At 42.4% G+C, this 25,247-nt stretch overlaps 3 protein-coding genes and 1 long non-coding RNA gene across 7 annotated transcripts in view; 1 reads left to right on the top strand and 3 right to left on the bottom strand.

Annotated features, from left to right (window-relative positions):
• LOC137866111 (nicotinamide riboside kinase 2-like) overlaps positions 1–865 on the bottom strand; it is a 2,709-nt gene extending 1,844 nt beyond the window's left edge. The window contains exons 1-2 of one of the 2 annotated variants that reach the window (XM_068701784.1): positions 710–865; positions 523–613 (exon numbers count right to left, since the gene is read on the bottom strand). In XM_068701784.1, coding sequence (XP_068557885.1) covers positions 523–613; positions 710–735 — 117 coding nt within the window. In that variant the 5' untranslated portion in view covers positions 736–865. Of the gene's footprint in view, positions 1–522; positions 614–709 lie in introns of those variants that run through there. The other variant, XM_068701785.1, reaches the window with a different exon arrangement.
• Positions 1–11,063, top strand: part of LOC137892655 (uncharacterized) — a 16,858-nt gene extending 5,795 nt beyond the window's left edge. Inside the window, exons 3-5 of the long non-coding RNA XR_011105426.1 lie at positions 6,745–6,871; positions 7,012–9,092; positions 9,447–11,063. This is a non-coding gene — a long non-coding RNA (uncharacterized lncRNA). The remainder of the gene's footprint in view (positions 1–6,744; positions 6,872–7,011; positions 9,093–9,446) is intronic.
• Positions 3,090–14,720, bottom strand: LOC137892653 (caytaxin-like). Of its 3 annotated transcripts, none has more exons than XM_068737950.1 (14): positions 14,463–14,720; positions 13,908–14,140; positions 11,338–11,444; positions 9,742–9,800; positions 9,434–9,661; positions 8,923–9,081; positions 7,479–7,581; positions 7,026–7,157; positions 6,822–6,908; positions 6,465–6,563; positions 6,126–6,161; positions 5,971–6,018; positions 5,542–5,588; positions 3,090–3,818 (listed from the first exon to the last, which is right to left on the bottom strand). In XM_068737950.1, exons 3-13 carry the CDS (start codon positions 11,412–11,414, stop codon positions 5,549–5,551), a joined length of 1,068 nt encoding a protein of 355 aa, XP_068594051.1. In that variant the 5' UTR covers positions 11,415–11,444; positions 13,908–14,140; positions 14,463–14,720; the 3' UTR covers positions 3,090–3,818; positions 5,542–5,548. The 3 variants fall into 3 exon arrangements, with proteins under 3 accessions (XP_068594051.1, XP_068594049.1, XP_068594050.1); XM_068737948.1 differs by having other exon boundaries at positions 13,904–14,140; positions 14,463–14,719; XM_068737949.1 differs by lacking the exon at positions 14,463–14,720 and having other exon boundaries at positions 13,904–14,349.
• Positions 14,032–25,247, bottom strand: LOC137892594 (excitatory amino acid transporter 1-like). Its single transcript, XM_068737859.1, has 11 exons — positions 25,064–25,247; positions 24,686–24,823; positions 18,631–18,838; positions 18,477–18,519; positions 18,341–18,386; positions 18,005–18,179; positions 17,556–17,789; positions 17,268–17,462; positions 16,911–17,045; positions 16,292–16,420; positions 14,032–14,140 (listed from the first exon to the last, which is right to left on the bottom strand). The coding sequence occupies exons 1-11, from the start codon at positions 25,245–25,247 to the stop codon at positions 14,032–14,034; spliced, it is 1,596 nt and encodes a 531-aa protein (XP_068593960.1).

Below are 25,247 nucleotides of genomic sequence, written 5' to 3'. Positions count from 1 at the left end.
TAGTGCGGCCATCGACGACACCCTCGCTGTATTGCTAAAGCAGCATAATATGCCTTGTAAGTGGTAAATGACTCTGATTTTAAATACAAGCGGTGATTGCTGGTCAATCAACCTTTACAGATCCTGAATGCAGCACAAAGAGATGGATGTGGTAGAGATAAATATCTTCTTGTTTTTTTTTTAGCCAAAAGAGGTTAATAATTATGCAATAAGTTGGCTGCCGGATTTGCAACATGATTGGACGAAGTCTGACTTTAAGTGGGGACGCTCAGTCCTTTTATTGGCTGTCCAGGAGACAATCAGCCAGATGTATTACTAGGCTGCTGTGATGACAGGACATCTGCAGGTCAGACTGGCGGTTAATTTCTGAACTCAAGAGTAAATTTAACGTAGCAAGTGAAATATACTAAAAATAACAGTTACTATAACTCAGCATTAATACAATGAAATAGTTACTGTAGCTTTAAACTAACCAAATAGTGACTTAAAGCTTAACATAATGGTGACTTTAATTCAGCTTACCTTGAAAAAGTCATCCTGGTGCACCACACAACAGTTGGGTAATGTCTTTAGTAGCGTATTTGTCAAAGTGGTCTTCCCACCGTTGGTCACTCTGAAAGTAAGATGAATTTCATTCCACACAGATGTGAGTTACACAAGTTTTACCACAAGATAGCAGAAGGAGGTGGATCAATTAAATGAGACTTACCCTCCAATGCCAATGATGAACTTCATTTTGACTTTGTTTGTGTCTTGGTCACCTCTGGAATTCAGTAAATAAAAGAAGGGAACCCACCAAAAGCAAACAGTCTACAAAAGGCTTCTTCTAAAAACCCTTTCCTTCTCCTTTGCCACAGACGTTCCCCCCTTTTACTACTTCATTGATAGACAATCTCCTTGCCGGACATATATAGGGTTTAGCTGCAGCGTCACAGCCTCTCAAACCAATCGGCCCCCTTTTTCCATGCAGCCTATGAGTCGCTGCTTTACAGCCGGGCAGCACCAACGGGAGGAGGGGCGCTTAGGAACCTCACAGTTGCATGAAAGTAGATCCCAAACGTTCCACGTGCTGTCAGGGGTCAGTGAACATATAGATAAATAATAAAGGCATGTTGATGGGGCTAAGCTGTTTAACTCACATTTAACTCTCTCTTTGAAAGAGCCACAGTCTCAGACATAAAGATACTGTAGACAGATGATGCTGATAGTTTAGAGCTTGTACAATCTTTATTTGAGATAGATTTGATTGAAAAAACTGAAAAGACATGTGATTTAAGTGCAGATGTGATTATCATCAGGGAGTTTGTCATAGAAAAGGCATCGTGTGGAGAGGATGCAGGGGCTGCAAATGGTACAATCAATAAAATTCACTGTAATACATGGCCGAGTATAAAAGTCCTCTTACTGAGACATCTGTATCACCTCACAGAGAGAAACGCATTATTTGTCTTTTTAGAGGGAAAGTTTTCTGTGCTTAGACAGCTCTGGCTGGGTAAAAACTAGAAGCACTATAGTTAGTCGTCTGCTGCGTCACACATATTTCTGATGCAACCAACTGGAATATATGGCCATCAGCCATGTGACCACGGTGTTTCGAGTCATGGCTGCACAGTAGGTCTGATAACAGATCTACGTCTTTAAAACTGAAGTTTATCAGCCCTAGTTGTTACACACCTCTGGACGTGTGCAGTCTAACCTTGAATTCATTATGTTTGGACAGTGTTTTGAGCAAACTCTGACATTGTTAGTGTCAAAGAGGTGAACTTTGAGTCCCAGCTATCAGAGCACATGGTCTCATGTTCAGGGCTTCATGTTTTCGTGCCATGACATTGATCTCAATGTAAAAGAGATGCCTGTTGACACCATGTCATGATTCCTTTACCATTTATATCAAAATGATTGTCAGCTTTGTAACAATGTTCTAGTAGTCTGTTGTTAGCTAACAGAAAATTGCATTGTGGGTAAAAAATTGGGATTACAAAACTTTCCCAATATAGGCTCAGACATTCTGTAGGGCACTGAACCAGGATGCATGTGTTGCACATACTATTTCCTTCTTGAGGACTTAACACAGTGACGAATAAACAACATGAAAATGCTAAATACTCGCATGCAAATATATGTTTAGGGCTTTCACTGTGAAAGGTAATCACGGAAGGAGTGGATCTGGTCTGCGTTGCCTTTGAAAGTAGTACTGAAATACAATTTGCCATCTTGGTTCGGACTACAGAGCCTCTGTTTTGTTGTTTCATAAATAGAACTCAACCAAGCCCCAGCAAGAGCGCCGGGCTTTGAAGCAATTACAACTTCCAGGTCTGTCAAGTGACACCACGTGAAAAATATTAAGTTGCTTTTTCGCAGTGTATTATTCGCATTCTGTGTGAAAGTACTCATGACAAAAACAACAGTTTTTCAAAATGTATTGATGTCAAAATTAATCGCAAGACAGAAACACTCCCGGTGACTTAAGGCAGTCAGACTCAGAAGACAGTTAAACTTTAGTTTTTTGCATGTTTTCCAAAATGCCAAACTATTCCTTTAATTTTTTCCATTCATACTTTTTTTGTTTAATCCGTTTTTCTGCTGAAATATTACTTTTATATTATCATAAGTCAAGAGACATATGAAGCAATATCATTTCAATGAATAAGGTCTATTTTTCATGTCTGAACCATTCTTCGATTTGTTTGGTAACTGATTAAATAACTGAATTTGGATAATAGATGATGCAACTTAATGGTAAGAAAAGTGAACAAACATGCAAGATAATTTAGTCTATTATGGGTTGTGTATTTTGTCAATACCTTGTGATCACACTTCCATGTGTGTCCAACATGTAAAAATAAAGAAAGGTCACCTCAGGAGAATTATGTGACTCCTATAACACAGGACTGTACAGGGACACAAAGAACAGCGACACACTCATTAACCGGCTTTGCAAGTCATCAGAAAGTGCCTGTCAAAATAATTCTGAACCAAACTGAAATACATTAAGAGGCAATAAAAAAGATGAAAATATAAGTTGTAATGTACATCTGTTCTGTGTCAGAAGTCAAGGTTGGATACAAGAGGTGACTCATGACAATAGCTTGTTTTAGTTCATTCATTCAGTTTATTTTTTTACAAACATTAAATGGCACATTTTCATAAATAACACTTTTAGCAATTACTTTGACTCTCTCTTCAAATATATTTAATTTGTAACAATGTATGATTTCCATCTTGTAAAAGTACGTTTTGAAACATGACAGAAGTGGTATAAACAAGCATGCCACCTGCATATCAAACTCTGGAAAACTTGCAGACTGTAACACACGTTTGCATTAGTAACATCTACTGTAGGTCTAAGAAGAACAACATCATTGCACATTAGTTTTCAGTAAACAGCCATGAAATCAAACAATACCCATGCCACTCATATCAAAATACAAATATCTGTGCAAACACCTTTCTCAAAAATATCTATACAAATATGTACACTTTGGAACGGACGATATTCCTTGTCTGAAGAAGATTTAGTGTTCATCCAAGTCTTTCATTTTTCTTTAAATATAGCTGAAGTCATGCTGTAGATGAAACTCAACTTGACATGCAAATACTTTTTTAATTTAGCTATATCTTGTAATGCTTTGGTGTATATTAACCTTTAGTTAGAAGCAAGCATGTCACTGAATGTATATTATTTGAGAAAGGATTGTCTTGCAGCTAATGGATCCAGTCGGTAGATTTAATCCTGTGCAACAAGCGTGTGATGGTGGTGGAGGCTGGCTTCCATTTTAATGAATGAATGTCCCTCATTGGTGCTTCAATTTAAAGCTCTGAAATGCAAATACAGACAGTTTCACAGTCTTTCTTTCTCCATCACCTTCACCCTGCCAGTCTGAATGATATCATCCCCACAAAGACAACATTTCCTATATTATCCTTACATTTGGCCGTGAATCAATAAGCTTGCACTCAATGTAAACTAAGTCCAACTTGACACATTGCCTATTTATTTTCCCCCTGCTTCCTCCCTTGGCATTTGGAAAGGTGATGGTGCCCGTGTCCATTCCTGGGATGTCGTCCATTCCTACAGCTGATAGCTCCTTTGATATATGGAGGCTGATAGGAACAGTCAGCAGGGAGGCACAGAAGGGGGGGAAGTTTCTAAAATAACCCACCCCAACCTGCTACAGCGGGTATTTCCCCCAATTTCAGGACAGGCTGTGGGACGTGGAATTAATTTGCCAGACCTCGGTTGAGGAGCTGATTAAAAATAGAATCGATAGGTTGTGTGCATGCAGGCTTAAAGAGATTAGCAGATGTGCTTTACATAACACGGGTACCAAGGGAATACGATGTTGGAGGATCAGCTAACATTTCTTGGAAGCAAACGTAGTCTGAATTTAAACACCTGAAACATGACTTTGCAAAATAAATGAGCTTGACTTGATGATCGACAGAAATCCCAAAGCACTATTTTTGGTGGTTCAGCCTTTGGTCCAGTGCTCTCAGAGAAGGACGAAGAGAGAAGTGTCAACACATGTTTCTTTACTTCTATTTATGATCAAGCGCTTGTTTGTTTTTTTACGCAATTTGCTAACTTCAAATTCAAAACATAAAAGTGATTGTAATTAAAGTAGTTTTCTCCTGGCGCTAACTATCCATGAATGAGATGTACTTTAAATTAGACTTGTATTGTAAAACAATAGATGTGATTGTTTTAAGATTAGAATTATTTTCATTTATTGAAAATATATTATTTTATATTTTATTGTAAATTTTAATTACAATTTTCTATTTTTTGCACTGTGTAGATTGTCGTTGATTGTTTAATGTTATGCATCACCCGCCATGTCAAATTCCTTCTATGTTCAACATACCATGGCAAATAAACTGTTCTGATTCTGATTATCATATAATCTGCTAATTATTTCCCGGAATAACAGATTAATTGTCGGAGCAATAAAACAACAGTATAAACAGTCCAACCCAACAAAACATTTAATTGCCTTTAATATAATATAAGCAATTTTTCACTTTTGACAAATGTTCGGCATTTCTGTTCGATCAATGACCTACTTAATTTAATTTTGATTGACTAATCCTTGCAGATCCATATGTGACTGAAAAAGTAAATGAGCTTTACATCTTTTAAGAGAAGATTTGAGAAACAGATCTGAGTCATTCGGCTTGTGGTCTCATTTGACTGGATACGATACTGTAAATTGGACCTCGGCTCCCCTGAACTGAGAGATGACCCTCTGGACCTTTGTTCAGTGACCCAACGCTTCAGACAGGCCAACTTCCAGCATTTAGCTGAATTACTGTATCATGTCTCTTTTGCGTACACATGTGTGTGTGCGTGTGTGCTTGTGTGCGTGTGTGTGTGCGTGCATGTGAGTGTGTGCGTGTGTGTTTGTGTGCGTGTGTGTGTGCGTGCGTGTGCGTGTGAGTGTGTGTGCAGACGAGAACATTTCCCTGTATGTCAGAGATTAATTACAGTGGGCTGACATTACAAACCAGCCCGGTGAAGTTGGTTGTAAAGGGAACCCTTACCTTAATGTCAGATGTCATGGCCAACCTCTGCTATCATTGACTTTGGCCTGAAAACGACAGATTAAAGTCAAGCCATAAGTAAATATAAATATTTAGCATCAAGCCCATATTAGATTGTGCTCCAAAATATATCCATGTGGCTACAGTTGCTCACACTTGATTTAAAGAAAAGAAACACACAGATGGATTTTCTATTCAGCCCTTTACATCACATTTTCTTGATACGTATTTTAGTGTCTTTACTGACTAAATGAAATAAAGTTGCATTGTGCATAATTGAGAGTGAAATGGTTTCCGACTTCTAGCAGCCACCAGTTTTACTTAAAATAACAAAATGTCTGAACATTTTCTATGTTGTAGAGCTGAAGAGGAAAAAAGTAAATAATCCAAAAATGGCGCTGGACTGTATGTACTGTAAAACGAGGTCACCTTTCTTTAGGCAGTGTTAAGTTGCTCTGCTGCTTCTCTTGCTGAAGTCTGTAAGCAAGACCGGCAAATATTAATACTACTACTGAGATGCAGGAAACAGAGTAAGCATCAAAACGGCTTCATAAGATAAAGTCACATGGAAATCTACTGCTCACCTTTCCCTTTGTGCTTGTATCTTCTCATCATCATACCTTTAAAAATAAGAATATAAATCTCAGACTGATGTATACATTACATCAACATACTTCTCACTAGTGGAACATAGAAGCTAAAAGTCCATTGCAGTACACTATTGCAAATCATATGTTTACTTGGTTTACGTTTAACAGATTTAAACTTACTAAATATTAATGAATGAAACACAGCTTGGATCAGGTTTAGTTTGATCACTGTACTGTGAGCATTCTCTCAAAATGTTGTTATTGTAAGCATGTAATACACACAACACATGATTAGTGTCTCAACAGTGACCCTTGGTGGCCCAGAGTACTTACTGCAACACACACTCAGGGATCTGCACATGCTCCATGGGGATGATCTGGCTAAGCTCCTCCAGGGTGTGAACGTAACGGATCTTATCCATGAACTTCATGCTGCAGAAAGCATCAACAACATGCAATTGATGTCACAAAGGACCCATGACCCTGAACACGTGTATCACTTATCGGTCATCAAGCCAAAGGCCTTGCAGCACAGCTCTCATTCTTATATGTTCTGAGATGATCTAAATCATTATGTCACAGTTCTGTAATCTATCTTCTGTCTGTTTCTTAGATTTGATAAGAGAAGAGCCAATTTGTAACTCAACGGATAGACGGATGGACTACAAACCACACTGAATGTATTCTCACCTGATGAAAGGTCTTGAGATGGCCAGGACGGTCCGGATGAACCATGTTGGGTGAGCAATGATGAGACACTTAAGATTCTTCCTCAGTCTGCAGGAGTAAAGTGTTTGTGATGCAGATTGTATCCTCATTTATCTTTAGCATCGACAACATTAGTTTTACATTCTTGACTTTATTCTTGTTTCTATCACAGTTGCCCAAACTTACTTCCTGTCGATCATCTGGTAGCACCGCTTCAGCCAGCTGATGCCGGGCATCTTCCTGCGAGGAGTCGCTCCGTTCAGGTAAACAATCATGTAATCTTCTGCCACCAGCAGCTCCAGGCTGCTCACGACGTACCTGAGGACAGAGCAAGCAAGCTCACATCTGACTTATATATTGCACTGTAACATATAAGATGAGAAGAAATCCTATGTTCACATTGAGTGGAACCGATCCAGATATGGACTTCACAAAGTAAAATTCTTAAAGCCAAAATGAGTGTTGTTAAACTAACTCATCTTTCATTGCTAGCATTTCATGTTGATTATCATTTCAAGCATGATTTGATGCGCACATTTTATGGAAATAATTTGTCTGGTAATTTTCTTTGGTCAAGTACACAGTGAAAATTGAATGCTATAGTAAAAGACTCCCTTAGGAGACCGGAATGGATCTTACAGGAAGAGGTTCTCCATGATGTACGTATAATCCTCACAGCCACTGTCAGGAAGGTAGCAGGCTGCAAACACGATGATGGCATTCAGACCCTCGCCATAATAACCTGGAGGAGAGAGGAGACACACATTCAGTATGATGGCATATTATGGCAGCTTTTCCACGCTGACAAGATTATTACAGTCCTGAAAACTTGTAGTAACAGGTACAAAGCTAATTAACCGTTACTCATTATTTTTCACTTTTCATGTATATTCCAGGGGAACTAAATGCATTAGGGTTTCAGTTGTAGAAAGTATTCAAAGTTTGCTACTCAAAGTCTCATAGCACCACTTCATAATGTTAAATCCTGGAAGTGCTGCAAGTAAAGACAAGTACCATCTTCCTATTATTTGTCCACTCCATTTATATCAATGAGGGTAGAAACAAATAATCAAACACCTGTCAGTACAACGAAGCATAGTCCAGCAGCACTACAAACTACATCCTCCAAAACATGGTTCTGCAACCTTTTTGATCTGAAGGGCCATTTTTTTCTTCTTGATAATCAGTGTGCCATATCCACATTAAGGTTAACGTTAGGGTTTGATTATGACACCAACATTAAATTGAAATCTCCATCCGAAATGTTATTCCATTCATATATGCAACGTGCACTGAAATATTTAAAAAAACACACTAAAAAAAACTTTTTTCTCACAGAATCAGGAGAACTATACAAGAAGGCTGACATCCTTTTGAAAACATCCACATCTCAGTGGAAGTCATTAACCCTACCAACCTTCCACCAATCTTGTTCATCAGCAACGTACTTATTAACAAATGATGCGAAGAGTACAAGACAACGAGTACAAGACAATCAAGGCAGAGTAGAATAACCGTATATAACAGGCCACACAACTGCTAATGGGTGTGAAAGAGATTTGGCATGTGGATGAGATGGCACTTCAACATTTCCAAAAAAACTCTCTTACATCCTTATTGCTAGTGTGCCATGAGTGAAGCCTAAGGTTGCTGGCTCCTGTTCTAAAATAGTCATACAGTAGAATTACACTATAACCTCTGTGAGGGCAAGAATTACTGCAGGGCTGTGTAAGGTGAACCTAATAAACGGCCAACTGAGAGTTTGTCCCTGTACAACTATCCACACACACTCTTTTTGATGGGCTTTGACTATAGTGACATGAAACCCAGCTATATTTGGATGGTCTTTGGTTGAGTGGAATGTTTCTTTCTTCAACTAAGTTCATGATATTGGAATAAAAAAAACTAACTATCACCACCTTTGATCAAAAACTGTCCTGTCAGTACTGGTCTTCCAAAATCCATTTTGGATGAATCCTAACACACACACACACACACACACACACACACACACACACACACACACACACACACACACACGCAGACACTATTTGAATAAAAGCACACACACTCGTTTGCTAACCTCCATGTGTGACAACCCTCAGGTATGGTCTGATGACCTGCATGTCAATCCTCTGCTCCTGGTCACCGATGATCACTGTTCGCCACAGACGACCAGATGAGTCTCTCTCCTCTTCACTTTCACCTGGAAGACGTTTGGCGGTGGCCACAGGAGTGTCATCTAGACACAAGGTAACATAAAACGGTTGTCGGTCACTTTGTTTAACTGTCCTTCCCCACCTGTCTTCCTTAACACTTTTGAAATCACACAAACGTCAGAGGCAGATAAGGATCAACTTGCTGTAACTGTCTGCTATAAAACATGATTCACAACATGTGACACTATCTACAAATATATTTATACTTTTAGCCAAGCATTTGACAGACAGATTGCAATAAAGTATGACGATTCAAACCGAGGACACAGCAGGTAGTATGATTAAATTGCAACATGCATCCCTAGACCTTAAAAACATTTGTGTCTTCCACAATATTGATCATCTAAATCAAATATCATTTAACCTCTCTCTTACCTTCCCACTCCAGCTCGTTGCCATTGTTGATAAACTCCAGAGAGTCGGTTTCATCGGGAGTCTCCATGTCGTCTACATTGATGTCCAGGTCGTCAGGCGTTTCCAGAAACTCATCAGAGAGCACCGACCCCTCGCTCTGATCCAGGGAGAGGTTCATGTCGGGGGCGACCAGAGTGCGGCGCTTACGCTGGGCCATGGACTCACCCACATTCAGAGTGGTGGGAGGATCTGGACAGGCACGGCAGGAACGTTTAGATACAGTATATCTTAAACGTATATTGGTAATGCGTTGTATTTATTCCACTTACTGGTTCTGTTGTCAGTGAGGCCACATGAAGAATCAACGTCTCCATCCTCTGGTAGTGGCCTGCAGAGAAAGACAAGAATATGCATTCAAAATACAATATATATATCAATAAAATAAAACAAAACAGAATAAATAGAAAATAGAATGACTTCTATCAGAATTATTCTTTCTCTTTGGCCTTTTGTTTTTCTGTTACCAAGTTAAAGGTGCTCTATGAGATTGGGAGCATTTTGATTGTCTCTCAACAGCTCTCAACATGGCAACGGCTGAGCTGGTGGCTCACAGCTAATGCTGCTAGCAGTGCAAACTACAAAAGTGATGACAGAACTAACAGTGTTTCCCTGAGGGGTAATCGGAGGGTGATTGCTATGCTTCCACCACGACGTAACTCCACTATATCTTTACATAGCAAACAGTTTACTGCTTTATTAATGCTCTGAATTGCGTAAATTGCACCTTTAATGATTGTTTTGGTTTCGTCTTTATGTAATTTCTAGGTATAAGCATTAACATTACATTGCTATGATCAATAAAAACTGAAATACTATAAAGTATGAGCATGTCGTTTGTAGCATTTCCACGCTTAGCATTTTGTTGTTGGAGTGGCGCTTTTGTTATTTAACAGCAGGGTGTCCTGGGAAAAAATATGTGTTGTTTGAGAAAGCAACACCGGTAATTACCAACTCCCCTCTGACATTATAATAAGACAGCTGAACCCTCAATGCTGGGGGCACAAGAGGGCCAGATTATAGTAGAGAACACTCACACACACACACACACACACACACACACACACACACAGATGGAGAAAGACACAGACATTAACACAGACATGCATGCATAGACAAACACACCCTAAAACACCACAAGCATGGGCGAGCTGATGAAGCTGTTTGGATAATTGCTGTTATTATGTTGTCAGTAGCTTTGTAGATGCAAGCTAAAGACAGCTCCAGATATTCAAGAGTGAATTAAACAGTAGGGAAGAGAAAAACAGTACTAAAGAATTCTTAAATGTTTCTCCACTATAGATCTCACGTGTAAACTATCTGCCACTATATTCATTGTACTGTACATGGCTATTACTTCTCCTCCTTTATCTAATTACATTATTTGTATTGTGTAAGCTTTAACCAACAGAGCTACGAGAATACCATTGTGATATTATTATACCTTATAAATACCACAACGACTTGCAGCTGTATTTAAATGTTGTGAATGCGCTGAATGTCCTTGATTAATCGGGTTCCTCTGCTCATTTTCCACAAACACATTTCCTCTGCTGTAGAAATAAGTCTTGCCAGTAAACGACTGGCTGGCTGACTATTTTTCCATTGCTGGACACTGTGAAGTGTTTGACTTGTCGTGTTTTTTTTCTCTCTGCTAGCTGCTATTTTGTTCACTGACATGAAACAACATAATCACGTAACGACTGCATCAAGGAAAGAACACACCTGCTGCCCTTCAGCATTCAACAAAACCATCAGAGCTGGCTCTGTTTGTCAAAGCCTTTGCACAAATCAGACAAACTGCTTACACACACACACACACACACACACACACACACACACACACACACACACACACACAGGACTACCTGGGGAAGTCTTCATCCTGCCACTCATCTTTAACCTCCATGCTGTCCATGCGTAAGGTGGCTTCTGCTGTACCCATCCTCTGCCAGGGAGGACAGGCTTCAGCTAACTGTGGTTGGCAAATAAATGAAACAATGAAAATCAGTAGGAGTTAAAATCTGTTAAAACATACAGTAATTGTAGCTGTTTTAAAGGGGCACTCCGCCCCAATTTATGAAAGCCTGAGGATTTCATCAGGATTATCTGAATTTTAGCTTGAGACACATAATTGCGACGAACTTACGACAGACAGCCAGCGTGACAAACGTGAAGGTGTGGAGTTTGAAAGATGTGTGTGTTCATCAGAAAGGGAGGGTTTAATGAAAGACACTATCCAGTTGCATTGTGGGAGATGTAGTATTCCCTGTTTTTGGAGTTTGAAGCATACTAGGAACGAAAAATTAGGATATCTTAGCTCAGCCTTTTGCTTCAATTTAGAGCACTGCTTTTTACACCTCTCTCTCAAAAGTCAAACAACCTTATGGGTGCGGTATACTAAATTGCTGGAGTGCCTCTTAAGTCAGTAAAAGCTGACTTATCCACAAAATACAGCTTTCAGGAGCTGTAATTAAGTGCTCTGGCAGCGAGAAAACATAACATGGGTGTAATGAAGAATCAAACCAACAACGTTTATCCTTTTCTAACATGATACATAGCAAATGTGTCATATGACAGAAAAGGTCAGCTACTTAAAACTCTCGTGCTAGTTTGCCATGTAATGATTGTATAATGATATTTATGTTATTATTATAAATACAGCATTGGCAAAACTTAGTCCCAGTGGGTTTCCTTTCCCTACATTTCTGGGGAAGGAGACAAAAATAAAACCCAACATTGCTCATACAGCCCCTCAGGGTGATACGAGCAAATCACATGTGCCACCATGGAGCAGAGAGTCATCTGAACGTCCATATTTTACATAACCAAATCAGAAATGAAACAAAGTCTCCATCCAACGCTGCACGTCATTTTCTTGTGTTGGCTGCTGCAGGCTGTCATACAAGGATCAGTCATGCACAGAGTGAACATTATGTTTGAGTCTCGTGTCAGAACTGCGCATATGGGGGAGGAGTGTCCATCCTACATCGCTGTCCCAGCCAGAGTTCATGCTGCAGCAGACTTTACCACAGTCCATTTGTCCACTGGGATGGCACTGATGTGCTACAGTGAGACACATCCGAGTCTATATACTGAAAACAACTGAGGTCTAAAAGGCACAGGCCCCTAAGGCTACATGCTGCTGGAGCTGCTGTGTTCTGATTGGATCTAAATGATGGTTGAGGTTTTACACTGTATATCCCATGAGGAAGTTGCAGTGTTTGATATATGCTTGATGGGGAAATCCTAAACGTCACTTTAATAAAGATCCCTTTGGCACACTTTGAGTCGCCTTCCTCTGTTGTCATAATCTAATCTTTTGAAAAAAGGCTTTGGAAAACAGATTGATCATTTTCCCTGCTAAATTAAGAATGAAAGAGGGGAAGCTGAGGATGAAGTGGAAAATTCACACGGACCGGTGCGTGTGGTTTGTTGTCAGTGCAGATGTCTCTTGTCAAGCCTCAGCTGCTCATACAGTGAACTGCTGATTGATGGACACAAAGTAATGTTGCAGCAGCACGCGTTTGGTGGGGATTTGAGTCCAGATGGCAGAGCAGCCTTCATTTACCAAACACTATCTTGTGAGCTATTCAATGTTTTGTGCCTATTTAACCAAACCCGTAATAATTGAAAATCCTATGCTTGTGCATTTTGTTTAATAAATATTTGTCTTAACATGTCTCTTTCTTTGACATACAATAAGCAATATGTAAACAAAGCAGTAGAGCTTCCACTTCAATAGAACCCCACAGTATTTGTTCCTCCTCTGCATTATGAATTTCTTTACGTAGCTTGCAGCTTAGAGATAAACATCAATAGGGCCACTAGTGATAAAAGGCAAAGCAATACTTCACAATCGAGTACAGACTTCCTCAACTTGTTTGATTGCAGATTTCCAGATTAATATTGAATATTTATGACCAAATAAGCAGCAATCAAAGTTAAAAACAAATGTAGGCATAATTTAATAAGATAATCCTCTTCAACAGGATGGCATTGCTGTGGTTTGATCAGATTAAATCCTGACTGGTACACAAAAGTAAGTGACCACTTTATTCCAAATAAGCCCTGTCCCCTTCAAGGCAGTGAGAAGAGCACAGAGAAAGAACACAATGTGAAATAATAAAATTAGTTCTAAATTTGGCAGTAAAAAAATGTGTGTTTATGTAGATTACTTATATGAAAAGATGATGCATAAGGGACATTTTCAGGGCCTTAAAACGTGTGTGAAAGGAGAAAAGCTATTCTGTCACGACTGCCTCCTTTCCTTATCTAACAAATGGAAACAGACACCGTCTCAGTCATTTGAATCACAAACAGTAGCAGAATGAAACTAAGCACTGAAAAGGTCACTGATCGAGAATCTGTCCCCTGAAAAGCACTTAATTCAGCCAAAACCAGAAAAAGCATAGCTCCTGTAAAGGTACTCACATACTGTAATTAGGAAGACTTCCTCTTGGCCGTTTTGAAAGCTTCCCTGTTTTGCCTTCAGATGTCCCTCTTTGTTTTCTTCCTACTCCTCCTTAAATCTGCCTGAGCAGAGTGAGGGTCATCATTGTTTACATCTGCAGGTGGGACACGAGGGTGCCCAGGATCTGGGCTGCTGCTGGAGGATTCTTGCTGTTCACTGATGCTTCTAATGGAGGCTGAGAGAGAAACTGTTTCCTCCTGCAGAGAGGACGGTTAGGAGAGTCAGGGTCATCACACATCAAACGCCATCCTGCTGTCATCGTTTCAGTCTCGTCTGCAAATCATATCCCAAGCTATATTTTGGAATACAGATAATCCTCGCCCTGCGCCTTCAGCTCGTGTCAGGATGATCACTCTTGATCTCTCTTCCTCCCATCTACTTCTGCTCATCTCTGCTGAATCCCCCTCTCCCCTGCTCCTCCCTCTACCAACACTAATGCCCCCCCCCCCCAGGCTCTAATCCTGATGTGATGATGTCACCCGTATGTGTTGTGATGGTTATGTAATCACACCTGCGTACCTTCTCTTTGATTCTCTTTGGCTGCCGGGAGTCAGGATCAGCTGTTATCTTTCGCCTCACGTTCAGACAGTTTTGAGTCCATGATGTAACGTGTTTCTTTCTTCCTGCGAGCTGGAAAAAATTGGCGCTTCTACTTCAACGCTGTTCCCTGGCAACAGCATCTTCCTCCCTCTCACACACACACACACACACACACACACACACACACACACACACACACACACACACACACACACACAATCTCTCTCTCTCTCTCTCGCTTTTTCTCACCATCTCTATTAAGCTCTCTTGCTCTTGACGAAACCCCGCCTCCATATGAATTCCCCTCCTTTTCTCTTGCTCCTGTGATGCCTACACCCCCTCCCTCCCTTTCTCTTCTCACAGATGCACTGAGCTCTGGGCGATGTCATGACACAGAGTGGCTTTGCTTTGGCATTGCACTTATCGCCCAATGGGGGCAGCCACAGATTCCTATTCTTCTCTTGCCATTGGCTGCTTGACAGAAAAATACATTTCAGGCTGTGTTTACAGTTTTCTATTAATAACGCTACTTTGCACAGTGAAATACTGCAACATGCCCAGAATTGTGACTAAAAGCATTTGTTTCCACACAGATCTGGATCCGTGGCAAACAAATGTATTGAGAGATGTTGAGAGGTGCTGAAAATAGAGTAGATAGCTTTAGGTGTTTAATAACATACCAGCATTGTTTTAATGACTCATTTGACTAAATAAATTGGTAGGTTGTCAGTTTTTCTTATTTCAACTAAAAAGCGTGCCTTGCTTTCAATTGTGGCGTATCCCATTAAATACGTGGCAATCTAAAGATGTGTGAGTCCTTTTCTATAGTTTTCTATAGTTCTGTAAGGTGATATGATCTTGAAATGTTGTTTCATTTTTCTTAACTGTACATTTCTGCAGCTTTTTACAGAGGAAACAAAACAAAATCACATTCAGTTCCAGGTCAACACTGTATTGTGTTTACTTTTATTAAGTGGACCACCATAAAGTATTTAGCAGCTCGATGTATTTATATGCATCGCTCGTGTGTAACTGGGTCACCGAGATATTTTTCTGTGTTTCATCTCCTGCCACCAGATGGTGGTAGAGTGTTCCCTATGAAAGACATCTGCAGTGCTGCAAGGGAAGATCTACTCATCACATTTAAGATACATGTGTTGGACTGACCTCTACAATAGTACTATTAAGAGGAGTTTAAGAATAAAATCTAAAGAGTATAGGATATTAGAAATGTCTCTCTATATCTAAAAAACAAACAAAAACATATTTACCCTTACAAATGAGACAAATCTAAATTGCCACAATCCACAAAGTAGACTGTTCTGTTCATATAGAAAGCAAAACATATATTGTATACTAATGGCAGCCAAAGGTTTAATCATAAAATGTTAGTATTATTGGGGTGAAAACAGACTAAAAAGAAACAGACTTTTATACAATGTTTGTTGTTTGCTCCTTTGCCTTTCTCTTTTTTTTTGTTTGTTCTGTTTGTCTCTGCCCTATGTAAAGCGTCTTTGAGTATTTAGAAAAGCACTATATAAAATTAAAGTATTATTATTATTATTATTATACAATACAAGGACTCCAGTATGAGGGTTATGTCCGCTTATGTCTCCAAAACGAGTCACTTCTTCTGATACCAGCAAGTGCTATATGATTATCAACTTCTACTGTATACTGGGTAGTAAAATGAACCTCATCAGTTTAACCAAGACAAAGAACAAGTATTTTGTCATCATTCAACAAAAGCATATTACGTTACTCTTAGCCAATACAGATCCTGTCAAGCATGTCATGAGGCTCAGAACTGGGAGCTTTCCTCCACCATGCTGTTATCTGCAGGGCTGGAGCGCTGCAGCTCATGTGTGGACAGATGCTGCACTACACTCACACCGACACAGTCCCCCAGGACATTGGTGGTAGTCCGCAGACGATCCCTATCAACAAAGAAGAAGATCTGAGGTTACATTAGGAACTTATCAGGGTGACTTGACCACAACTACACCTAAGTTTAGGGTTGAAACTAAATGTAAGTACAGGATACTTTTAAGGTTGAAGTTAACCATGTTACAGGTGAAATCAATAACATTATTCAAGGTTCATTTATAGTCATTCTACAACACAGACTTGCCAAATTTATAAGAATTGGCATCTCAGTTGAAAATTACATCTACTGTTTTAAATGAGTCCTGAACCTTGCAGGCCAATGCTGAGACAGAGTCAAGGGGTTGGGTCATGAAATTTAAAATGTATATACATATATAAAAACAACATTAACCACCTCTAATCAGTCACTGAGCACACTCACACATCCACACCCCAATCTCGCTTTCAATAATCAATATCAAAAGATCAAAATGTCCACACTTTCCAAAAACATTCTCAATGTCAAGATCTGAAACTGATATTGGTTCCATGTGCACTTACAGAATCCAATCAACTATCATGAGCAGTGATACATCTTCAGTGGGCAGTCCAACTGACTCCAACACAATTATCATGGATACCATGCCGGCCTGTGGGATGCCCGCTGAACCAGTGCTGGCAGCTGTGACAACCAAACTGAAGAGGAGAAACAGTGATGGTTATGAAATTGAATCCTTGCGTTTTTGTTTCAAGCATTCAAAATACACCAACTCAACTCTATGGGAACTAATCTGATGTAAGGACTGCACTTTTCCATCTCTATCTAGCTAAGTCTTTGGTCACTCATGAGAATTAATTCAGTGATTAGCTGAACAAAAAAACATTTGACCAATCTGAGCTCAATGTGTTTGAGTTTACCTGAGGGAAATGATTTGACCCAGGTTGAACTCCATATTATTAATCTGGGCAATGAATAAAGCAGCTACAGCTTCATAGAGTGCTGCACCATCCATGTTCATTGTGGCCCCAATAGGGAGCATGAAGCGTGTCACTCGTTTGTCCATGTTGTGATTGTTCTCCATACAGTAGAGGGTAACAGGTAGGGTTGCAGAACTGTAAAAAAAACAACATATGGTATAAAAAGTTAGCTGCTATTCCACTGTTGTTCATGCGTCTGCCATGTTTAATATCAAGACTCTGGCTCACCTCGATGAGGTCCCAAAGGCAGTGGTGAGAGCCTGGAGTAGACTGAGCATAAATCTGAAGGGATTCTTTCGTGTGACCATGAAATAGATGAGGGGAAGGGTGAGGAGGCTGTGGATTAGGAGGCCAGCGGTTACAGTGAGAGCATACATGGCAACTTGGCGACCTATCTCTCCAGTGTCTGTCATCTTCACAATCTGTCCTGCCAGTAGGAAGAGGATTCCCACAGGGGAATACCTGTGATACAGAGGTGAGACACAGCAGAGGGAGGCAATGAGACAGGCTCAATGTTGTAGTCAGTGAGTATATCCATGTTTGGGTGTTTTCTCACAATATTTCCTAGTTAGCGTAAAGCCCACAAGAACAGAAATTGATAGCTAATGCAAATTAAAATGTGCATTAACAAGACTACACACAGCTGGTGTATCTTCATTATAGCTTCCTGTGCTTACCAGATGACTATGTTGACCAGATGCATAATGGCTTTATTCAGGCTGTCAAAGAAATCCCTCAGAGGTTTTGCCTCATTCTCCATACTGCCCAAGATGAGGCCAAAGGCAACAGAGAAAACCAGTAAACCCAAAATATTGACTCCGTCTAAGGTTCCCGGCCCTGGCACTGTGTCATCTATAGGGGCCCCAAGGAATGTCGTTAAGATTATGTGATGTTGTGACAGTGTAACAACAGTAATGAAGATCAGACATATGACATATTAAACATAAGGGACACTGGTTTAGACAAACATTTGGCAACAATCATATGAATGGAACAAAAAAAAGGAATCTCACTCTTTTCACTGGTTGCCGTCACACTCCTGGAATAAACGGTTTTGTACTAGATAAAAAAGTATAAGCATGTTAACCATTGATAAGTATGAAACAGTGACTAAATTAATCTAGAACAAATAGCCCTTGTAGATCATACCTTTCTGAAACAAGCTTCCACCAAATTTGAGGGATTCATGTTTCTATATAAAACAAAAACACTGATTAGGTGTTTTGATTTCCAATAGAAACATTATATGTTCCCTATATTTTACACTGAAAAAGTTGTTTCCTAGGAATATTTTAATACACACCTGATTAGATCAAGAAAGGAATCCACAACCTGCGCAGCCTCTGCATTACCACTCGAGGACACTGAGGTAGTCCTGGATGATTTCCCTGGTTGCATGAGAACAGCTAAGACGATGCCAGTGAATGCAGCAATAAGTGTGGTGACTATGTAATAGCTGAAGGCCCTTAGTCCAATTTTCCCATGAGCTGTCCTGTCCACAGATGATGTTCCTTCAATAAAAAAAATATGGATTTGATATTTGAACATAACTCCATGTTATTGTATTGATTTATATACAGTGCTGTATATTTTGGATTGATAACCTAACATACTAAGGCCTGACAGAGTATTTAAGAAAACATCAAAATATCTTGAAAGATTCTCCACTTGAACAGTGGAGGATACAATATCAAACTAAAACTAAGGTGAAAAGTTTAATGTTAAAAAAACCCATAAAGAAATGTAATATTTAAACTGAACCCTGTCTATTACATTAACTCAAGTTCAGATGTTTCAGGGTTGGCTACATAAAAACAATCAGCTAAAGTACAGGATCATGTAAAGTGCAATAGATATCTTTTCTAGTGAAACTATAGACAGAATTTTAAGAGCACACTTTGTGAGTTTGTGTCAGGTATCACAAAACGACAGACAAGAACCCAATAGCACGACACAGAAAACAGTTCAGGTGTAGAAACCGGGTTTAATAACCAGCAGATGTCAAACCAGGTAGTAACCCGCGTGGCAAACAAATCCAGTGGGAGCAGGCAAAAGGGAAGGTCCAAAGTCCAAAAAGGCAGGTCAATACACGAATAATCAGGATCAGAATCAGAATGACAGGTTGCTGGATAGCAAGGGAAACACACTAGACAATCTGGCAGAGAACTGAGGGAAATGGACCGGTACATATACACTGAGGGGCTGATTGCTGATGAGGAGCAGGTGAGTATGGAGGTGGGGCAGGCCAGGTGAAATGAAATCAGCAATTAGTGCAGAGCGGGGGGGAGTGGCAGATTCTGAAATGACATGAGAGTTAGTGTGGCAAAACAGGAGACAGACAAATGAAAAACTAAAGCCTGGCTGAAGTTGTGACAGAACCCCCCCTTCTAGGGACGGCTCCTGACGTCCCACCGGGCTGGTCAGGATGGTCCCTATGGAAAGCTGAGATGAGGTCAGGGTCCAAGATGTTACGAGCTGGAACCCATGAGCGCTCCTCAGGGCCATAACCCTCCCAATCGACCAGGTATTGAAAACCCCTTCCCCGCGGTCGTGACTTGATGAGACGATGGACAGAGTAAGCAGGACCCCCGTCAATGAGCCGGGGGGGTGGCGGGGGTCTGGAGGAGGGCTGGAGCTGGCTCTCCTTTACGGGTTTGATCTTGGAGACATGAAAGGTGGGATGAATTCTCATGGAGCGAGGAAGGCGGAGACGGACTGCAGCAGGGTTGATGACCTTAGTGATGGAGAACGGGCCCACAAACCTTGGGGCCAACTTCCTAGACTCTACCCGGAGTGGGAGGTCATGTGTGGACAGCCAAACCTTCTGACCAGGAGTGTAGCAGGATGCAGGGATCCGACGGCGGTTGGCATTTCTCTGGTACCGGTTGGACGAACGCAGGAGAGCAGAACGGGCCCGCCACCAGGTGCGCCGACAGCGCTGGATGAACGCCTGGACAGATGGGACCCTGGCCTCTCGCTCCTGCTCCGGGAACAGTGGATCCCCGAGAGCACTGGAAAGGAGAAAGCCCTGTTGCTGAGCTTGGAAGCGTATTGTGAGCATACTCCACCCACAGAAGCTGTTTGGACCAGGAGGTCGGTGTCTGGGATGCAATGCAACGCAAGGCAGTCTCCATTTCCTGGTTCATCCGTTCCGTCTGTCCGTTGGATTGAGGATGGAACCCAGAGGATAGGCTGACCGTGGCCCCCAACAGCTGGCAAAACTCTGTCCAGAAACGAGAAGTGAACTGTGGCCCCCGGTCTGAGACAATATCACAGGGGAGGCCGTGCAGACGGAAAACATGATGTAACATAAGTTCAGCTGTTTCTTTGGCAGATGGTAATTTAGGCAACGGAACAAACTGAGCAGACTTAGAAAATCTGTCCACAATAGTCAGAATGGTGGTGTTACCCTCTGATGGAGGCAGTCCGGTGACAAAGTCAAGTGAGACATGGGACCATGGACGATGAGGAATAGGCAGTGGCTGAAGAAGACCAGAAGGGGCATGGCGAGCAGTCTTGTGCTGAGCACAAATCTGGCAAGCGGCGATAAACTCCTTGGTGTCCTCTTCAATGGAAGCCCACCAGAAACGTTGCTTTAGCAGAGCTAGGGTGTGCCTAACCCCTGGGTGACAGGCAAGGCGAGAAGAATGTCCCCACTGGAGGACCTGAGAGCGGAGACTCACAGGCACATACAGACGATCATCAGGGCAGGCACTGGGAGCCGGGTGGTCGGCCTGGGACTGTTTTACCTTGTCCACAATGTCCCAGGTAACTGCACCGATGACCACCTTAGTGGGGAGGATACTCTCAGGCTGTGTGGGACAGTTGTCTGACTGGAACTGACGGGACAGGGCATCTGGTTTGACGTTCTTTGTACCTGGGCGATAAGACAGGGTAAAATCAAAACGATTAAAGAATAATGCCCATCTGGCCTGACGGGAGTTCAACCGTTTGGCTGACCGGATGTACTCCAGGTTTTTGTGGTCCGTCCGCACCACAAACGGATGCTTTGCGCCCTCCAACCAGTGCCTCCACTCCTCGCGAGCCAGTTTGACAGCCAGTAACTCCCGGTTTCCGACGTCGTAATTCCTTTCTGCTGGGGACAACTTGCGGGAGAAAAAGGCACATGGGTGTAACTTTTGGTCCTCAGCTGACCGCTGAGACAGGACTGCCCCCACCCCGGAGTCTGACGCATCCACTTCCACAACAAACTGGTGTTCAGGATCTGGAAAGATGAGAATGGGAGCAGAAGAGAACCGTGATTTTAATTCCTTGAACCTCCTTTCTGCAGCAGGGGACCATTGGAAGGCTATCTTCTGGGAGGTGAGGGCTGTCAGGGGAGCTGCCACAGAACTATAGTTGCGGATAAACCTACGATAGAAATTGGCAAACCCAAGGAACTGTTGAAGCTTCTTCCGAGTGGTGGGAACCGGCCAATCCGCCACTGCTTTAACCTTGGTGGGATCCATATGAATACGTCCAACTGAAATGATGTATCCCAGGAACGACACCTCAGTGGCATGGAACTCAGACTTCTCCACTTTCACAAACAGCTGATTCTCTAGGAGTCTCTGGAGAACACTGCGGACATGCTGCACATGTTCCCGTTCAGTCTTTGAAAAGATGAGGATATCGTCAAGATATACAAACACAAACACATTGAGAAAATCCCGGAGCACATCGTTCACTAAGGCTTGGAATATTGCAGGAGCATTAGTGAGTCCGAAAGGCATAACCAGGTACTCATAGTGGCCTCTAGGGGTGTTGAACGCCATCTTCCACTCATCCCCCTCCCGGATGCGAACAAGGTGATAGGCATTTCTGAGATCAAGCTTGGTAAACACAGAAGACCCTTGTAACAGTTCAAATGCAGAAGAGATGAGTGGGAGGGGGTACCGGTTTTTAATGGTGACATCATTCAGACCGCGGTAATCGATGCAGGGTCGGAGGGATTTGTCCTTCTTATCCACAAAGAAAAATCCGGCTCCAGCTGGGGATGAAGAGGGACGGATGATGCCTGCTGCCAGTGAGTTGTTAATGTAGTCGTCCATGGCCTTGGTTTCAGGGGCTGACAGAGAAAAGAGTCTCCCCCTTGGCGGTGATGAGCCAGGGAGGAGGTCAATGGCACAATCGTACGGGCGGTGTGGGGGAAGCGATGTGGCCCGTACTTTGTTGAACACCTCCCTTAAGTCATAGTACTCGGATGGGACACCTGAGAGATCTGGGAGCTCATTAGAGGAAGAGGTGTTGAAGGCAGGTAGCAAAGCAGATTTCAGACAGACCGCATGACAATGTTCACTCCATTGTAGAATGGAACCAGTCCCCCAGTCAATATGTGGATTATGTTTTATTAACCAAGGAAACCCCAGGATGATTGGGTGCTGAGGAGTATTTATCAGGTGAAAGGTAAGTGATTCAGTGTGGTTACCCGATATGCCCAGATGAAGAGGAACAGTGCAGTGGGTTACTGTGCAGAGGAGGCGCCCATCCAGAGCAGTCGCCTTAATAGGCTCGACCAAGGGTTCCTGGTTAATACCCAGTTGCATGGCAAGACCACGATCCAGAAGGTTGGCATCGGCCCCGGAGTCAATGAGGACAGAGACAGCGTGTGATTGTCCATTACTGTTGAGCTGGGCGTGAAGTAGTGGACGAGAGGGCATTTCAGAGTTCATGATATGGCTCACCAGCGCCCTCTGGATTCCTGGTGAGCCCTGTCTTTTACTGGACAGGAAGACACATAATGACCTCCCTGCCCACAGTACATGCAGCAGTTTTCCCTTTGGCGCCGCTGTCGTTCAGCCGCTGACAGCCTGGTCCGGCCAAGTTGCATGGGTTCAACCGGGTCTCCAGAGGCACCGGCGGGAGGAGAAAACATTGAAGTGGGAGGCGACGATGGAGGACGTGGAAGGCTCCGGGGAGTACTGATCAGCGCTCTCTCTCGTCTCCTTTCTTGGAGACGCCCGTCAATGCGGATGGCTGTGGCGACGAGCGTGTCCAAATCAGTCGGAGGATCCCGAGCCGCCAGCTCATCCTTGATGCCATCAGAAAGGCCGTTGTAGAAAGCGTCAGTCAGGAAGCGTTCCAGTCACTCTCCGCAGCAAGTGTCCGGAACTCAATGGAATAATCAGTCACTCTCCGCTTCCCCTGAACCAGGTTTAACAGTCCACGAGCAGCCTCTCGACCAGGGGTAGCATGATCGAACACCTTCCGAAGACCCTCAGAGAAGGCAGTCACAGAAGAACAGAAAGCCGACTGCTTCTCCCACTCAGCGGTGCCCCAGTCCCGAGCCCGCCCAGTAAGCTGGGTGATCATGAAAGCCACTCTTGACCTCTCAGTGGGATATGTGAGAGGCTGAAGTTCAAAAGTCAATTTGCACAAAGTCAGAAAAGAGCGGCAGGTACCTGGAGCTCCAGAAAAGCGCTCCAGAGCACTTAAGCGGGGTTCTGGACCCAAAACAGTGGGAACAGAAGGACTGGTGGGTGGTGAAACCGCTGGCGTTTGTCTGGGCTGTATGAGCTGCTGAAGCTGATTGCTCAGAGCCTCCAAATGTTGGTTGTGGCGTGCAGAAGTCTCCTGGAGAGCCGTCGCCATAGCGGTGAATTGCTTCTCATGATGGTGTAGGGCGGCAGCTTGTGCTGCCATTTCCTGCCTTATTTTCTCCATGTCGGCTGGGTTCATTTTTGGCCAGATTGTACTGTCAGGTATCACAAAACGACAGACAAGAACCCAATAGCACGACACAGAAAACAGTTCAGGTGTAGAAACCGGGTTTAATAACCAGCAGATGTCAAACCAGGTAGTAACCCGCGTGGCAAACAAATCCAGTGGGAGCAGGCAAAAGGGAAGGTCCAAAGTCCAAAAAGGCAGGTCAATACACGAATAATCAGGATCAGAATCAGAATGACAGGTTGCTGGATAGCAAGGGAAACACACTAGACAATCTGGCAGAGAACTGAGGGAAATGGACCGGTACATATACACTGAGGGGCTGATTGCTGATGAGGAGCAGGTGAGTATGGAGGTGGGGCAGGCCAGGTGAAATGAAATCAGCAATTAGTGCAGAGCGGGGGGGAGTGGCAGATTCTGAAATGACATGAGAGTTAGTGTGGCAAAACAGGAGACAGACAAATGAAAAACTAAAGCCTGGCTGAAGTTGTGACAGTTTGTGAGCCTCTGCTCAACACATGCCCTGTGCTCCACTTACATTTGTCTTAAGGCTTAGTAACAGTTGCACCAGCCACTAGTGTACATTTTGTTTATCTAATCTGCCATTATCAGGAAGATATTACCATATGTTACCGGTTGATTGAAAACCATGCCTGAAATTCAGTTTAACCAAGCTGAAGTGTGGCTCTAACCTGCAATCACACTGGAAATGATGAGAGGAAGCACCAACATCTGCAGGATTCTCATCAGGAGCTCTCCAGGAAAGGTTAAATATCTTACATCGTTGTCTGACATATTAATGTGTCGTAGAGCAAAGCCCAGACCAATCCCTCAGAGAAAATAAACACAATTCAGAAAGTCAGTTTGTCTGTTAAAGGGTGAGGTCAAAATACCAAATGCAGTAGAGACAATACGCAGAACACTGCTGGATAAGTAACATACTAATACAAAGCAAACAAGTGGCTAGTTGCAATTTGTCGTTGTGAATGGTATGGTTCATCAATGGCAGATTAAAAGACAATATTCAGGTTTTACAGGAGAATAAATGACAGTGTTTGAAAACCACTTACCTGATGCAACAGCGGCCATTGTGAAAACAATAAAAGCATTTCTCATGAGAAAAGCCATAACCTTAGTTCCATTCTGGGACGATACATGACCTGAGGGCTTATTACATTTGAGGTATGTTTGGGTTTCCTGGGGTTCTGTAACCTCTACTGAGTCCAACTCAGACAGGTCATTAAGGCTTGGCAT

The sequence above is a fragment of the Cebidichthys violaceus genome, unplaced genomic scaffold (genome assembly GCF_023349555.1).
Source record: "Cebidichthys violaceus isolate CVI_PGR_0920_01 unplaced genomic scaffold, fCebVio1.0.p SCAF_8, whole genome shotgun sequence".
In the NCBI taxonomy this organism is placed as follows: domain Eukaryota; kingdom Metazoa; phylum Chordata; class Actinopteri; order Perciformes; family Stichaeidae; genus Cebidichthys; species Cebidichthys violaceus.
The sequence above is the reverse complement of the archived record's forward strand: the minus strand, read 5'-3'. Positions and strand labels throughout refer to the sequence as shown.